At 37.7% G+C, this 17,100-nt stretch overlaps 1 protein-coding gene across 3 annotated transcripts in view; it reads right to left on the reverse strand.

Annotated features, from left to right (window-relative positions):
- Ptpn21 (protein tyrosine phosphatase non-receptor type 21) overlaps positions 1-17,100 on the reverse strand; it is a 64,914-nt gene that overhangs the window by 38,027 nt on the left and 9,787 nt on the right. For all 3 annotated transcript variants that reach the window (XR_002389692.2, XM_087195452.1, XM_004837092.3), the window contains exons 3-4: positions 6,360-6,529; positions 1,963-2,060 (exon numbers count right to left, since the gene is read on the reverse strand). Coding sequence is in view for 2 of the 3 variants with exons in the window: in XM_087195452.1 (XP_087051578.1) it covers positions 1,963-2,060; positions 6,360-6,529 (268 nt within the window). In the remaining variant the exon portion in view is untranslated. The remainder of the gene's footprint in view (positions 1-1,962; positions 2,061-6,359; positions 6,530-17,100) is intronic.

The following is a 17,100-nucleotide window of genomic DNA, read 5'->3' on the forward strand; positions in this document are numbered from 1 at the left end:
TTATCTTGGAAAAATGCTTATGACTCAAGTATTTTAAAGTTACAAACTATATATAATACACTCTGGTCTTAATAATTAAAAACCAACCAAACCTGTCCTATAATGGTGTATGTATGGGTTTGGTTTTGGGGGGTTTTGTTTTGTTTCAGTTTGGTTTTGGTTTTTTGAGACAGGGTCTTATTACGTAGTCCAGGCTGGCCTTCAACTCACTGTGTAGTCCAGGCTGGCCTCAAACTTGCAGCAATTCTCCTGCCTCAGCCTCCCAAGTGCTGGGATTACAGGCTTGCCCCACCACACCTGGCTATGCTTTGTTATACACATAAAAATGTCAGGAAGAAACCAAGCTGGGGAATGGAATTCGATCATTTGTATTTGTTACAGAAAGATGTACAGTGGGCCTTTACTCATGAACTCAATTCATTCCCGAGAGCTGGTTGTAACTCAAGTTGGTCAAATGAAGGCTCAGGCTCCTCTACACAACTTTCTCCTGTATACAAGCAGATCTCAGTGTCCTTAGAGAGACACTGGCCCAGGATTTCTAAGTTAACCACACACAGGAAAGGATGCTGTAATGTTCCTTCCAGAACCCTTTAAGTGTTAAATCTGTTTCTGAGATCATTTGGACACACAAGCAGCTGGCATTCGGCTTATAACTCAAGACTTTGGACGTAAGTTAAAACTAAAATTCCAGTTGTAAGCCAAGCTGTTTGTATGTCAGGCCGGACATAACTCTAGGGCCCACTGTATTTGTTTAGGGGAGGGTTGAAATTTTTTTTTTTGGTACCGGGGATCGAACTTGGGACCTTCTGCTTGCGAGGTAGGCGATGGAACCACTGAGCTAAATCCCCGGCTGAAATTTTTAATTGTTAAAAAACCAAAGAGGTACTTGGGTGGCTGAGGTAAGAGAATGGTGAGTTTGAGGCCAGCCTACCCTATATGAGGAGACCCTGTTGCAAAAAAATTAAATAAATTAAAAAGTTAAGAGCTTAGGAAAAAGCTTATGAAAAAGTATTCTTAAAATCAAAGATGATACTTAAGAAAATTAAAAATACCTTCAAAAGGATTATGTATCAGACATTTATTTAGAAATGTCACATCTCCATGCCTGTTAATATCTGGAGGAATTTTATTAATGATTCTTTTGGTTAAATTTCAGTTCTCAAGATTAAGTGCCAGTTATCATTTGAAATGATGTTGTATAAGAAATCACCCCAGAGTACATACATACATGTAAATATGTATATATTAAACATATAAAAAATGAAAGAATTAAACAGTTGAAAAATGCTTGTGAGGACTGAGGATGTCGCTCAGTGGTACAGCACTTGCCAAGTAAGCACAAGACAGGGCTTCATCACCAGCACCTCCCCAAAAAAGCTCAGGAAATGCAAATTCATTATAACTGATGATGCTCTATAAACCAGGAAAATTACTTAAGAAATCAAACAAATGAAATGTACTTAAAGTGAATATAACCTCCTCAATCTCACTGACAGGTATTTCTTCCTAAAATATTAGCTCATAGCATATCAAGTCCTGGAGCTAGATTAATATATAGTATATTAAATGTTTTTTAAATATATGTATTTCTATTCATTACACTATTAGACCTTTAGACATATAACATAGTTAACCTTCCAAAAGTCTCTCTTTTTTTTTTTTTTGGTACCAGAGATCGAACTCGGGACCTTGCACTTTCAAGGCAGGCAATGGAACCACTGAGCTAAATCCCTGGCCCTAAAAGTCTCATATTTAATCGAAGTATTTCAAATTCATTTCTCCTACAGGGAAGCCCCTTAAATAATAGTATATTTTTTCATAAATATATGAACACCACTAAAGATGTACATAGAAAGCCAGTTACTTTAATAAACCATTACTGTTTTTTGTTATAACATTTTGATCTGATAGAACTATTACATTATTAACTATTACTTTAATTGCTTAATATGCATTATTTACCTTGAACAGCTAAGCCTGCTAGCTGAATTGCTTGTTCTAAAGTACAAGGAATATTTCCTTCCAAGATATCTTTCTTCAGCTGCAGATAATACTGATACCTATAAAAAAAAGTCGATTTTTATAAAGTCAGTATTATCTTCAATCAAGATAAAGCATTTCACTATAATTTGTTAGAAGAACATAAACCAGTCAAATGAAATCTTAACTCCGGATGGTTTCGAAGAGTAACAATATCCCTGACCGTACTTACACATGCACAATTGTCAAAAGTGTACTCAAACAATAGCTGTTATTATCAGCAATCATGTACTTTAGGTCAGTCAGCATTATTTCCTCTGTATCACTTCCCCATTTGGATAAAAATTCAGGAAGTTACATATTATGAACTGATGAATTTTTTAAAATATACTTGATGTATCTCATTATTCTTTATGTGCTCAAAATTTCCTGTTTTGCAAGTAAAAATTTCTTCAAGTAAGTTCCTGGGTCTTTCAACATCAGTGGTCTAGCCCAGACAGGAACATTGTCTCCCCCACAGAATTCCAATTCCTCTTATGGAAAATGGTATTAAGACTAAAATCATGTGCCAGGGTGTTCATTAATACCTACTTGTCACTGTTTCTAGGTCCCAGGCACCAGGCCTTATTGAAGCACGTTTAGTCACTAAGTAGCTGACTAAAGATGGGTTTATGATAGTTCCCTTAGGGCATGCAAAAACAATAGTTTCCAAGTTCCTGTGTGTACCCAAATGTTTGGGCCTTTACATTCTGCTGGGGACTCAACTGTACTCACCACCACCACCAAACGTGAGTGTTAAAGCACTAACCCACCACGTGAGGATACCTGAGGATGGGGCCATTAGGAAGTTAGGAGGTTTAGCTGATGCTGTGAGGGTGGGGACTTCATGATGGAACTGCTATTTTACAGGAACCAGAGAATTTACTCCTAATGCCATGTGGGGGCCCAAGGAGAAGGTCTACAACCCTGGAAGGGAGCCCTCACCAGCACCAACTATGCTGAGATCTCCACACTGTGAGGAAATACATTTCTGTTAAATCACCGGTCTGTGGTATTTTAATATGGCATTCTGAGCTAAGACATATTTAAAGGTCATTTTTGCTAGATATATTGCCTCATAATTCCTTTCCTTGAGTATGTTAAATGTTATTCTTTTATCTGTTGTCACGAAGTGTTCTTTCAAAAGTCTGATACCATCTTTAATTCATGAGTAACAGAATTTGTGTCTACATACTCAATCTCCAATGAATTTGCAGGGTATGTATGTCTTGGGCCTCAATACTGTAGGCTGAGTTCTGGGAACACAGTTTGTCCTTTCAGTGTAACAGCTTCAAGTCATTAGTCTTTCAAAGAAGTTTTACTATGGTTCTAAAAATTTGTTTGCATTGATGTTTTGACTTTCTCCTTTAGGGAATCTTATTGCACATATTCTTTTAATTTTTGGTCTTGTCGTCTAAATTTATACTATTTCTATCATTTTTTAATTATCTCTAATTCTTTTCTTGCCTATGTTAGCTTTATTTTCCTGCTTGCTTATTACCTCATAACCAGATCATTCCAAAGCTCATCTAATTTGGATTTAAATACATGTTATTTTCTTAAGTTTCTTTAGTTCATTTTATAATATTGGGTGGCCATTTTCCACTGTTTGTGGACATACTTTTCTGGCAAATCTTCATTTCTTGAGCATATGTTACAGTGGTACCTTGGCATTCACTGTTAATTCGCTCCCAGAGATGCCATGAGTACTGAAAACAACAAGTACCCAACAAATTGTTCTGACTGGAAAGGAGAATGAGTCACATGGCAATCAACGCAGAAAACTTCTAGCTTGTGTATCAAGTGCCAAACAAACAAGTACCTGGACAAAACTTTCATGTAAAAGTATCAAGTTTGATGAGTTTCAAAGCAGTCAAATACAGTACCAAGGTATGACTGTATTTAGAGATTTGTTCTCCCCTTTTTCTTCCTTAAAGTATCTCTGAATGGTGACACCTTTTTTGATGTATAATTAGCATGTGACAAAATGCACAGAATTAACATGTAGTTCTGACATATAAATGTATTCATGAAATTATTGCCACAAGACAAAGAGCATACCAACCACTTGCTAGAGTTTCTTTGTATATCTCACTATCCCCCCCCCCAAAAAAAAACTACTGCTCTGCTCTCTCACTGTACTGGTGATGGCTAGAACTTTTGTAGATATCTTGGACTATACGGTAACCTCGTGAATGGAAGAACATGCTGAGAACAGTGGACCAGAAAGAGAAAGTTATGCTCATACTTAATTCCCCCCCACCCCCCCACCCCCACTGGGGGATCGAACTCAGGACCTTCCACTTGTGAGGCAGGCCCAGCACTACTGGGCTAAATCCCGGCCCCACTTAATTCTTAGTGATAGAACTTCTCTATTAAGTTCTCCTATACCCAATCAGTTAGCAACCCTACTGAGTGAATCTACTGGGACCATTCTCTTTCAACAATTCCTATGGCTAATGCCTTTGTTCTGGCCTACTTTCTAGACTGATGCCTAAATTATAGCATAGACATTCCTAACTAGTCTCCAGCCACCCGCTATTGTAACTTAGAGGACTTAGGACATCTAACTGATCTCTCATTATAGGTGATCTTTGCACAATGCAAATTTGATCATTCCATCTCATTAAAATTTGAAAAGGTCTTCCTCATTGTCCCATGACTTTATGACTAACACAAGCCTGTTTTTTAAGCCTTCTCTCCTCTCCAGGTAACATCTGAGACTTTGATTCTTCCTGCTGCTTCGCATGGGTTCTTCCCTCTAAGTAAAAATCCCTTCTGAAGTTTATTAGATCAAAAGCCAACTCCTTTGCCTTCTCTGTTCAAGTTCTCTGTGCCCTAACCCTAGGAACCCAGAGCTTTAATTAAAGCATTTATTAACATAGGATACTGTAATTATGTATTTACATAAACTGCCAGTTCCACCAGACAAGCAACTCCTCCAGGGTCCAAATAAAGAATACACAATTGTGTATTCAACTCCCACACTACCCAACATGATTCTTAGACCTTCACAGTATATCTTCAATAAATGTTTACATGAGTGAAAGAGATCAGTCCATGTTTTTTCTCCTGCTTTTCACTTATTTCTTCAACATTTATATTTTAGACCAGTTTCATGGTCAGTATCTGTTTTTCTCTACACTTGATCCTTGCAACTTCTTTGGTTTTCCATTCTGTTCCAATAATTAACTGTAGGCTCAAACAGCATTCCACAAGCATGGGGCTGTACCAGGTTCTGCCTAGCTTTCAAAAGAAATGGAAAGCTGAAGACAAACATGGACTTAAAATCTAGGAAGGAGATAAGATATATACACCAAAAAAAACCACAATGAGGGGTGGTGACAACTGCTATCTTCACAAAAGTACAGCAATTTTAAGAATGCTCATTCCAGCCTGGGAGTCACAGAACTTCATGGAGGCGCCTACTCAAAAGATGAACAGGATGATTCCAACACATAAATAAAAGAGAAAGACGTAGGACATAAAGATGGAAGGGAACACAGTATGCTCAGCATATGGGAACTAGTCCAGCTTGGCTCCAGAGCAATGTCACAGAGGCTTAAAAAGATAAAGTACTGGTGGATTCAGAGAACCTGGGTAAGCTCAAGAATTCAATTTTTTTTTTCTTTCAAGGGCTGGAGATCAAGCCCAAGGCTTTGTGCATGCTAGGCAAGCACTCTATTACTTAGCTACATTCTAGGCCCCAATAATTCAAGTTTTATTACTTTATTTTGTATTTTAATTGTCTTTAAGAGGAAAAAATGTTAAAATAGCATTTAGTCCCTCTAGCATCCTTCTTAATATCATCTTCTCTTTCTGCTTTTGGGCCTTCAAAGAGTACTTACTGGTCAACATTTTCTGATTGTAAACACCTTCCCTCTACCTCTTGCAGTTCCTCCCCCACAATTCTTCCTCACATTGTCTATAGATACAGCTTCTAGAGTCTGAGAGCTGTGAGAACCTTCCCCACATTTGCTTGAGGAGTGAACACAGATTCTAAGACTACATTTTTTATATCTCTTCTCTCATTTACTTGTTAGAAAGCATCAGAAACAAAACAATAAAAGGTAACACCACTACACAGAGTTTACAGCCAGGGTAAAAACATCATTTGCCCTTTAATCATTCCTTTACATCTAGTGAGCCCATTACTCACCCGACAAGCAGTAAAACTCTGATGACATATCGCATACCAGAACCCCCTTGTAATAGGCTGGCTACAAATGTGGGGTGAGAGGGCAAAGTTTCAGACTTTTATCTTCTACCTTTAACCTTAGTTTCACATTCCTAATCTCACTAGATTATTTTCCAAAAACAGGAGGCGTATACTTTCTCACCTGGTAATCTCCTGCTGCAGCTGTGAAACTGAAGGCACATAAAACACCACTCCAAAATAGATGGTAGGTTCCAGCGCATATTTATCCAGCTGCTTCTTCAGAGGTTTTTCTAAATCTACCCAGCGACGCTGATTTTGCTTGTTGTAGTACCAGAGGCTGAAGTAAGTGACCTGGAAAGACAGAAGGTCACTGAAGGAGGCAGCAGAATGCACAAAAGGATTTCAATGACTTCGGTCACTCTAACCCATGACCCAGGACAGAGTGGCAGCTCTTCTATTGCCTTCTGCTCAGAAAGGGACAACAGCAAGACCTGAAGGGGAAAAGGGCAGGATCTATCTATAACTATACACGGTACTTGTGTTCTGAAAACAAAGGTTAAAAAACAAAGCAACTGCATATATTTTCTTTTCTTTCCTTCCTTTCTTCTTTTCTGTCGGTCTGTCTGTTTTATGGTACTGGTGATTGCAGCCAGGGCTTCAAGCATGCCAGGCAAGCACTCTACCACTGAGCAACATTCAGACCTGCATATCCCTTCGTTTTGTTTTGTTTTTTGGTACCGGGGATTGAACTCGGGTCTTTCCACTTGCAGGGCAGGAGGCGGAACCACTGAGCTAAATCCCTGGCCCTGCATATCCCTTCTTGAACTCTGGGAAAAAAATGCATTCATGGCCTAGACATCAGAGTGTAGTGAGTGCTATACAATTTTACATACAGGTTTTAACAAGAACAAAAAGTACTGAAAGTATTGTTTTTTGTTTTTCAATTTCCAAAACACAAATATATCATAATTAATTTTTTGAAAGAAAACCCAGGCATGGTAGCACAGAACCATAATCCTAGCACTCTGGAAGGCTGATGCAGGAGGATTGCTAGTTCAGGGTCATCCTGGACAACATAGCAAGTCGAAGCCAACCTAGAAGATAGCAAGACCATGACTCAAAAAAAAAAAAGCATAAAAGGTGTCCTACTTAGAGAATTCTGATCAAGTGTCAACTCAACTTTTCACTACTCTTGAATTTGGCTTCTATAAATAGATTATTTCACATAAATGTTACAAATTCTACTTAACACACATGAAATTGCCAGCTCTTCTTATTCCCAGCAGTTCACTAGATACAAATTTAAAGCAAGTACAATGCTCTAAATTACAGTTTCACGTCAACAATGAATTCTGAATTAACAGAATGTAGAATTCTCTCTCTTGCTCTCTCACACATACACACACACACTCACACACACACACACAAAGCTATCTTAATGCAGTAAAATAATGTATTACTCTGAGGTTTTAAAAAGCTCAGAATTAGTATTTAGATTCCACTTGCTGTGTAATGAAATTGTTAATGTAAATCAGTAGTAGCCCAGGGCCTATTCAATCTGAAGGTATTAAAGCATATAAGAGTTGAAATGAAGCCAGGTGTAATGGCACACACCTGTAATTCCAGCACTCTGGGAGGGTGAGGCAGGAGGATCTCTAAATTCAAGCACAAGCCCAGTGACTTAGTGAGACCCTGTTTCAAAATAAAAATTTTTTAAAGTTCTGGGGACATAGCACCATGTGAAGACCTTAGGTTCAATCCCCAGTACCACAAAAAAAAGAGAGAGAGACAGACAGTGTATGTGAGTGTGTGAAACAGAGCTAGGTATGGTAGAACAAATCTATAATCCTGCACTGAGAAAAGTAGGTAGGAGGACTGCAAGTCTGAATTCCACCTGTACAACTTAGCAAAACTCTATCTCAAAATTAAAAAAAAAAAATTTAAAGTTGAAGTGGCAGCCTTAATCCACTGCTAATATTTACCTCAAAATCAATTCACATATCAAAGCCACTGGAAAGTCACTGCTCTGTTGTTCTGGACTCTAGAGCACCACAGTCAAGCTGAACTTTGTGCAATGCTGGACACGTTCCACATCTGCAGCCCAGTAAGGCAGCCCCTTCACCACAGGTGGCTGCTGAGCCCCTAAAATGTAGCTAATGCCACTGAGGAACTCTATTTCTACTGTTATTCAATTTTAATTCATTTAAATTAAATAGCTGCCTTTGTAGCTGTACTGGCTAGTATAGTTTTAGATCAAAAATAAAGCATAGAAATAATAATCAGTCCATTTCCTTGACCTGTAAGCCTCATTCAAATAAAAAAAAAAAGAATTTTTTAATTTGCAGGGGGAAGATTGCACAAGCATGCCTTCAATATTAATTTTTATTTTACAATATTTTACAAAGGAAGAATTAGACCTTTACTATTAGTCTTTCAAATAAGTTCTACAAGAGAACTGCCCATTGTCCTTTTATATCTGCCAATTCCTACGTAAACAGGAATGGGGTATATTTGGTTGAATGAAAACAATGAATATTCTCAGGCTTCTTAGCTGCTAACCATGCCATCACCTACGAACAGAATATTTTGAACATTTAGTATGTACCATGTTCTATGCCAAGAACTGAAGGGGTATTGTGGGTCAAATCACCACTGACTTTTGAAGTAGATATTCTTCAGTGTTTCCCCAAATACTTTCCCAGGACCACCTCTACCAGAATTACCTAGAAAGCTTTCTGGGTCCTAAAAAGCGATTAAATTCAAGCAATTCTTGTGCCATTAAAGTTTGAAAAGCTTTACAGCACACCACACTGCCCCTCCAACATTACACAGGAGAAAGTTCTATGAAAGACCTGTGCTTGCCAGGCATGGTGGCACACATCTGTAATCCGGCACTCAGGAATATGAGATAGGAGGATTGTGAATTGAAGGCCAGCCTAAACCACATAAAGAGATCCTGTTTCAAAAAAAAAAAAAAAAAAATCCAAAAAAACCTATGCTTGAAAAGCTGCATGGACATCAAATTTTTCAAAATCCAAACATGCTTTACTATACACAAAAGTCTAAGTCCTTGTATTATTTTCTGATGCTCTGATAATTCACTATAAAATGAATTGTAAGGGCCGGGGATTTAGCTCAGTGGTTCTGCCACCTGCCTCTCAAGTGCAAGGTCCCAAGTTTGATCCCAGTACCAAAATAAAAAAAATTAATTGCATATTACCCATAAGGACAGAAAATTTATTACACTTATGGACAACAAATACTATTGCTTCTTTACAGTAAACTGCAGTTTATAGAACACAAATATCGAGCTTCATACCAAGAACTGCAGGCACTTACTAGCTATGAATTGAAAAAACAATCAGTTCAATTCCATTTTCTCAAGCATAAAATAAAGTAACACTTCTCTCTCAACTTCATATGGAGACCAAATGGGGAAAACCATGTGAATGCATTTTGCAACTAGAAAACCATTACATTTTTAAGTGATTTAGTTTCATCCATTTTTTAAAAAAATTTTGCCCGGGGATTTAGCTCAGTGGTTCTACCGCCTGCTTTGCAAGCACAAGGACCCGAGTTCAATCTCTGGCACCAAAAAAAAAAAAAGAAATAAAAAAAAATAAAAAAGTTTTAATTGTATAAGGGGTGATCAAAATATACAGTGATTATTAAAATCATTTTTAAAATTATTATAGCAATCTGAAGAACTCTAAAATCTGAAACACTTCTGGTCCCAAGCATTTCGTATAAGGGAAACTCAACTTGTCACTGTCATTACTTGGTCTCTAGGATATATTCCTAGAATCGAGTGTTTCCTCTTCCTTAAATCCAAATCTCCTGGGTTATGCCTGTCCTGGTACTATTTATGGGCCTGGTTTAATTGTAATGAAAGTTTATTACCAGCCTTTAATTACTGGCTTTATTCATACCTCTCGGGACTCCATGTTACCCAGCTTCTAGTACCCTCCTGTTAAGCTTAACTTCTGATGGCTTCTCCTGCTGACAGCTCTCACTGGTGACGAAAGCAAGCTGATCTGACTTGTGAAAAACGTATTCCAACAGAAGCCTCTAAATTCGAACCTTCTCAAATCCTCTAGACCAATATGCAATTATCACTGTTTTTATGAACCGGTTTTATTGTCAGGTATTTTACATTCTCCCTTCCTTTTCCTTTGGCTCTGAACAAACATCACATTAGTTTTTATAGTTATTCAATGATTTTGTCATCACTTTAAAATTTTTCATAGCTGCTCCCCTAAGAGTGTTCAGATAACTGTGCCTGCTGTGTAAATGACAATTAAAAACAAAAGTTAAATGGAACTTGGCTTCTTTTCAGACAATAGAGTTGACTCACTCTAATGAACCAACACTGACTCTGAGAACAAGTGCTTCAATAATCAAGCTTTTGGTTTTGAGGAAATGACAGTTTAAAAAGTTGCGCTTAGGAAAAAGGAACAGTGAGGACTGGGGATTTAGCTCAGTGGTTCCGCCACCTGCCTCACAAGCGCAAGGTCCCAAGTTCGATCCCCAGTACCAAAAAAAAAAAGGCAGTGCCCCCAATCACAGTCCTCTATGAACGCACCAACTATCATAAGCATGTCCAAGTCCTGACAAAATGTACACTTCCTCCTCATTTCCCCATCATTTTTTATCTAAAGTCTTTTTGGTCATACTATTTTGAAAGCAGAGTGGAAGGGCACACAAATTAGCTGGAGGATTTTTTAAGTCACTGATGCACTGGGTTTGATAAAAGTTAGACACAGATAAAAAGCGACTATTAATTTTATCCTGATGCCTTTCTTAGACTACACTGAAAGTTGGAAGACTTTTCTTCAGGAGACAGATGAGAGGAGATAGTCCTAGATAAAGCCTGTCCCAGGCACGGATCATCTAACAAGGGCAGTTAACAAGTATTAACTTAACTCAAGCCCTGAGCTTACCTCTTCATTGAGTCTGCCATAAATAATGAAGCATCCTGCTTCTTCCTTTTGACAGATGGCAGTGGTCACATTACCTCAAAGCAGGCATCTTTCTTCCCTCTTCTCTTTACTGTTACTCCATTTTCTTCCATCCTTGATCAAATAACATACTATGTATTTTACACCCAAGGTGATAATACACAATATCACTACACTTCTCACATATAAATGAGGACTCAAAAAAATAACAATCAAAAGTACATCTTGTCTTCTACTTCTACTGAATTTTATCGACTGAAGTCCAAGTAACTGAATTCCTTGAGTGGTCAGATTTGTATTGTTGTGGCATTTAAATGTAAGGAAAAGAGGCAAATGAATTGGCATGAACTGAAAGCCAATTTCAGAGATTTATGGAAAGAAGGTCCAAGGCATGAACTGGACCATTGCATACAAAATGAACTGCTTGTATCTTTTCTATTACAATTCTGGATGATCAGATGCTACAAAGAACATTATGACTCTGAAGCACAGTAAGTCAATTTTTTTTTTGTACTGGTGATCAAACTCAGGTCTTTGTGCTTGCGCAGTAAGTGGTTGAAACCACTGAGCTAAATCCCTAGCCCAGTAAGTTAATTTTTAAAAAAATATATTCTGAGCTAGACATGGTGGTCCATGCCTGTAATTCCAGCACTCAGGAAACTGAAACAGGAAGTTGCCATAAGTTTGAGGCTAGACTGGGCTACATAGTGAGATCAAGGCCATCCTGAACTACATGGAGAGGCATTGTCTCAAAAACAAAGCCTAAAAAATATATTATTCTTGGACTGTGGAGTATAGCTCAGCAAAAGAGCATTTGCTATCATGTACAAGGCCCTGATTTTGATCCTGCACCACACCTGGATATACCTGTTATTAATCTGTTCTATACAGTCTTCTTTAGGTTACTGAAAGTAGACTTAGATTCACCTAATCATTCAGTGAATATTGACTGAACACCTACTGTGTGTCAGTCACATTCTGGGTACTAGAGATATAGCACTGGATAACAGAACAAAATTTCTGCTCTCACATAGTTTATATTCCTGTAGGTAAAGAAGGACAAGGAAAATGCAGGGTGTGCCTGATACTGAGAAACACTATAGAGATATTTAATCATAAGATTTAAACTGTAAGTATCAACCTGTGTTTAAAGAATAAACTTGGATTAAATGGGAATTTTAATATACATATATGACATTTTACTCCCCAGGAATGACAGAAGTCACTGAGATGTTACTGCACAAGGTTTCAATTCAGGCAAAGGCAAATGTATTCAGTGTGCCGTTTTATGAAAGGTCATTTTGTTTAGGACGCACAAAACAAAGGGTAAATCTGAGCCTCTCATTCATTAACCATTTTAGTACCCAGTTTGTTCTACTATGGGACTATTTCTTATATCTTATTCCAATAAACAAATTAGAAAGATTTTTCTCTGTATCGAAACCTCATAAATTTGGGCCTCTTTGGGCTTGCCTATTAGCTTAATTCACAAATGCCTATGTCTTAGGACACTAGGTAAGTAAGAACCATTCTCTTTTTCTTGAGAAAACAGTGAAAAGTGAGATTAGGCTGGGGTTGTACACCAGTGGAACAGCATGTGCATAATATGCAAGAGGCCCTGGGTTCAATCCCCAGCACAAGAAAAAGATAGACTGAGAAAGAGAGGGAATGAGAAGTGAGGTAACTTCAGTCTAATTCAGCCCATATTCTAGTGTTTATATAGTGTTCAATAAATTATAGGAAAAAAATTCTTTGTTGTTGTTAATACCAGGAATCAAACTCAGGGTCTCGAGCTTGCCAGGCAGGTGCTGCACCTCTAAGCTACATCTCTGGCCCAGGGGAAATATTCTTAATGTTTTATATAATTCCAGTCTTAGTTATTCCTTCTACATTACCTCAAAGACAGCGAATAGCACAGTACAGAAATGAGAAGAACTAAAATGATCATCTTTAAGAATAGCTGCTTAAAAACACTTAAACATTTTTCCATATAATTTAAAAAAGCATCTTAAGCACCAACAAGACACCAGAGGATGTGATTTGTTTCAGAAAGATCCCCAAAACCAACACTGAACAAATAATGATCTGGAAAAAAAAAAAAAAAGAATAGCTGCTTATTTTCCTGATGTCACTTTTGTCAGATTACAATTATACTTGTTTTGTGTTACGTAGAAACACTCGATATTGGGGAAGAAGGGTAATAGAGATAAAAGGAATTAAAGGATTTTAGGGATCTAAATGAATGTGAGCTTTAACACATTTTAACAAAGAACCTAGTCAAGATTAATTTCTATTACTTGGAAGAATATTATCCAATGTTTTCCATTGCCTTAAAAGACAGCAGCTGCATTGTTCTTAAAATTAGCATTACTATGAAAGATGTGGGAATTATTAAAAAAAAAGTCAAGGAAATTACTTTTGTTGTTAAAATTCTTAACAGATACACATGAAAAGACTTCTGTATTTCTGTTATTAAATCTCTAGTTTCTCAGGAAACTGAGACAAGAGGATCATCATGAGTTTGAGGCCAGCCTGGGGTACACAGTAAGTTCAAGGCCAGCCTAAACTACATGAGACTCTGTCTCAAAAAATAAATAAATACATATAAAAATATTCATTACTCCAAAAAAATGTCTCATTGAAAAACCAGACAAATAAATAGAAAGCAATAGGATCATGACCAACAGAAGAACTGGAATAGAATAACATTTTATTAGGGCCAGGGATTTAGCTCAGTGGTTCTACCACCTGCCTCAAAAGCACAAGGTCCTGAGTTTGATCCCCAGTACCAACAACAACAACAACAAAAAAACATTTTATGTAGCCCTGTCCCTAAGCCTGTAATTCACAGATGATAAACCAGAAACACTTTGGTGCCGTGAACTGCTGTAAGAGGTGTAAATGCAGCTGTGTGTCCCCTGGTTAATCACAATGGTCCAGCTCATGGATAATGGCACCACATACTTTAGTGGACCCACTGGTTCTACCATTTTTTCTTACTTGGGTACAGATTCTGATTCTACAAGACCACCCCCACACGCACATTCATCCAACAGTAGCGCAACCAGATACTGCTTCGGAAAATCTCCCTGCAGGGACTTTCCCGGGAGCACTTCATCAGCCTGATACTTTTGACTTTGCAGGGAACAACCTCACAAAGTCTTCCTACCAAAAAGCTCTGCCCTGAGCACCTCAGGACTCCCCAGGCTGTCACGAAGGGGGTGGCCCTGCAGCAGGCCACCTGTCACTTGCCCAAGAATATATACTGGGAAGAAAAGATGCTGATCAAGGAGTTCAAGGAGCCAGAACTATTCTAGTTATGGTTTCTGCCACGTAACCATGAGCAAGGTACTTAACATTTGTGTCTCAGTTTACCTAGCTATAAAATGGAGATAAGTACAGTACCTCACTCATAGGATTGTTGTGAAGAAGAAATATAAGCAAAAATTTGTAAGCGCTTGGGAAACTGTCTCACACAGTAAATGCTCAAGAGATATTCATAAATCTAAATACCACACACCTCTAGGGGATCTCATTCAGGCAATCTGTAAAAACCCCTTAATAGGTAAGTTATTTCTACTACCTGCTAATTCTTACGTAGGATTTATGACATGCACAGTTCTTCTAGTAAAATAATTGCCTCTGGATATCCTATCAGTTCATTAAAAGATAAAAAAAATCTAAGCCACATTTGTTTATGAACAAATTGCCTAGAGAACCAAACTGAAAAATATTTGCTAACCCAATATATTGTTCAGAAATGATGTGTGAGCCCTACTGTAAATAAAGAAGAAAATGTTGTGTTTGGGTAAAGAGTGTATCAGACAAGAAGAATGAGACAGAGGGCTCAACAAATGGCCCTGGAATTTGATTACTATATAAAGGAAATATGAGTCATCGACTCATTCTCCACAGATTTGTCACACACCTACTGTGAAGCCGGGCACAAAGGTGCTGCTGGGTGGCAAAGATAAACATTCATCCACAACAGCAGCACAGTGGAGGAATTCCCACTCATACCCTCTCCTTCTTTCATCCCTGAAAGGAGTTTTACCTTAACAGTACATTGGCCTTGGCCTGTCAATGAAATGAATACCCTAATGGCCTTTCCTCAGACCTAAAGATGAAAGTCTTTGAGAAAAAGGCATTTATGGGAGAAGGAAAGAACTATATGCAGATGCAAATTATTTTCTTAAAAATATGGAGGTCTTGGGCCGGGGATTTAGCTCAGGGGCACTGTGCCTGCCTTGCAAGCACAAGATCCTGAGTTCGATCCCTGATCTGGAAAAAAACAAAACAAAACAAAACATACAAACAAAAAAAAATATGGAGGTCTTCTTGGTAGAGTAGGGAGGACTGGGGATGGAAAGAGGTTAGACAAGGAGTACTAAAATACAGAAGGAAAGAGCTCTAGAGCCTGGTAGGTAAGTATAATCTACAACAATCTATGATATGTTTCAAAATAACTAAAAAAGAGCCCAAGGGTTCCCAACACATAGAAATGATTAATGTTTGGGGCAAAAGAAATGCTAATTCCCGATTTGACCATTACACATAATATACTGAATTATCATATTATACTCCATAAACATGTACAAATATTAAACATGTCAATTTAAAAAATGAAGATCTTGGGCATACAACTGTAATCCCAGCTACTCAGAGAGCTGAGGCAGGAGGATCTCAAATTTCAAAGCCAGACTGGACAGCTCAGTGAGACCCTGTGTCAAAATAAAAAATAAAAAGGGCTGGAGATGTGCCCCTAGGTCACTTTCCATGTGGTCACGAGAAACCCCTACAAGGTACATGGATAATAAGAGATTAAAAGACATCTCCATTGTCTCCTAAGTGAAAAATAAGAGATTAAAAGACATCTCCATTGTCTCCTAAGTGAAAAATCCAACACTAAAGGGCAAACATCTCAAACTATTAGTCCTTAAATTTACTGGACACTAAACTATGGTTGCACAATACTATTTCTTTAAGTAAACAGGTTTCCAAATTCTGCAGTAACTTGTATTATTACATATATTTTTAAACACCTGTTATCTCCATGTTTGTACATGTAATTCTTTTACTTATTTGTCTAATTTGTACTATACTCATAAATATGTACAAATATTACGTGTCAACTTGAAAATGAAGAGCTTGAGGGACATACATCTGTAATCTCAGCTACTCAGAGGGCCGAGGCAGGAGGATCCCAAGTTCAAAGGCAGGCTGGGCAACTCATTGTCAAAATAAAAAATAAAAAGGGCTGGGGATGACTTGCCTAATTATCCAGACCAAATGAGGTAAGTAACCAAAAAACAAAAAGAAAAGAAAACCCTAAAAAATCAAGAAAATTCTTGATCATTTATAATTAGATTTGGACTTCGGAAGACATTATTTAGATGGAGAGGCCAATCTAACATTTTACTTGTGTTAGACAGCTAACTGAAAATACTTAATGATGCCTGTCTATAAACCAATCTTATCAGTTTTGTAAAATGCATACCTGAATTACTAAGTACTCAGCCTGAAGGATAAAAAATTTTGCAGGTACTATACTTTTCCCTTACACATATTTCAGCTATTTTTAGAGTCCAAATGAAAACATCTGGTACAGAAGGAAATGCACATGAAATTCCTGAAGTCTACTCAGCTAACAGTCAAGATAAGGTCAGTGGATATTTGGAATGCCTAAGACGGTAATTTAAAATAAAACACTCAGATTGCCAAGAACACTTTCTAAAGTTGTGCTTGAGAGTAGTGGTTCGCATTATATGTTTGATTCCTCTCTGTTCCAAAAGATCCCTTAGCCAAAACTTGTCCCCGTCATCCAGAAGGAGCTATGAGAAGAATCTGTTCAAAGTACAGTGAGGACACTGACCCTACTATGACACAAATCTCCCTTGGGAGCTACTGGAACTAGATCACTTCCTGCGTGTTTCAGAAGAAGCCTCAAAGTGAAAAGGGAAGGTC

This window comes from Heterocephalus glaber, unplaced genomic scaffold (assembly GCF_053883595.1).
Source record: "Heterocephalus glaber isolate CG9 unplaced genomic scaffold, H.glaber_assembly_v1.0 deba00001608, whole genome shotgun sequence".
Lineage (NCBI taxonomy): Eukaryota > Metazoa > Chordata > Mammalia > Rodentia > Bathyergidae > Heterocephalus > Heterocephalus glaber.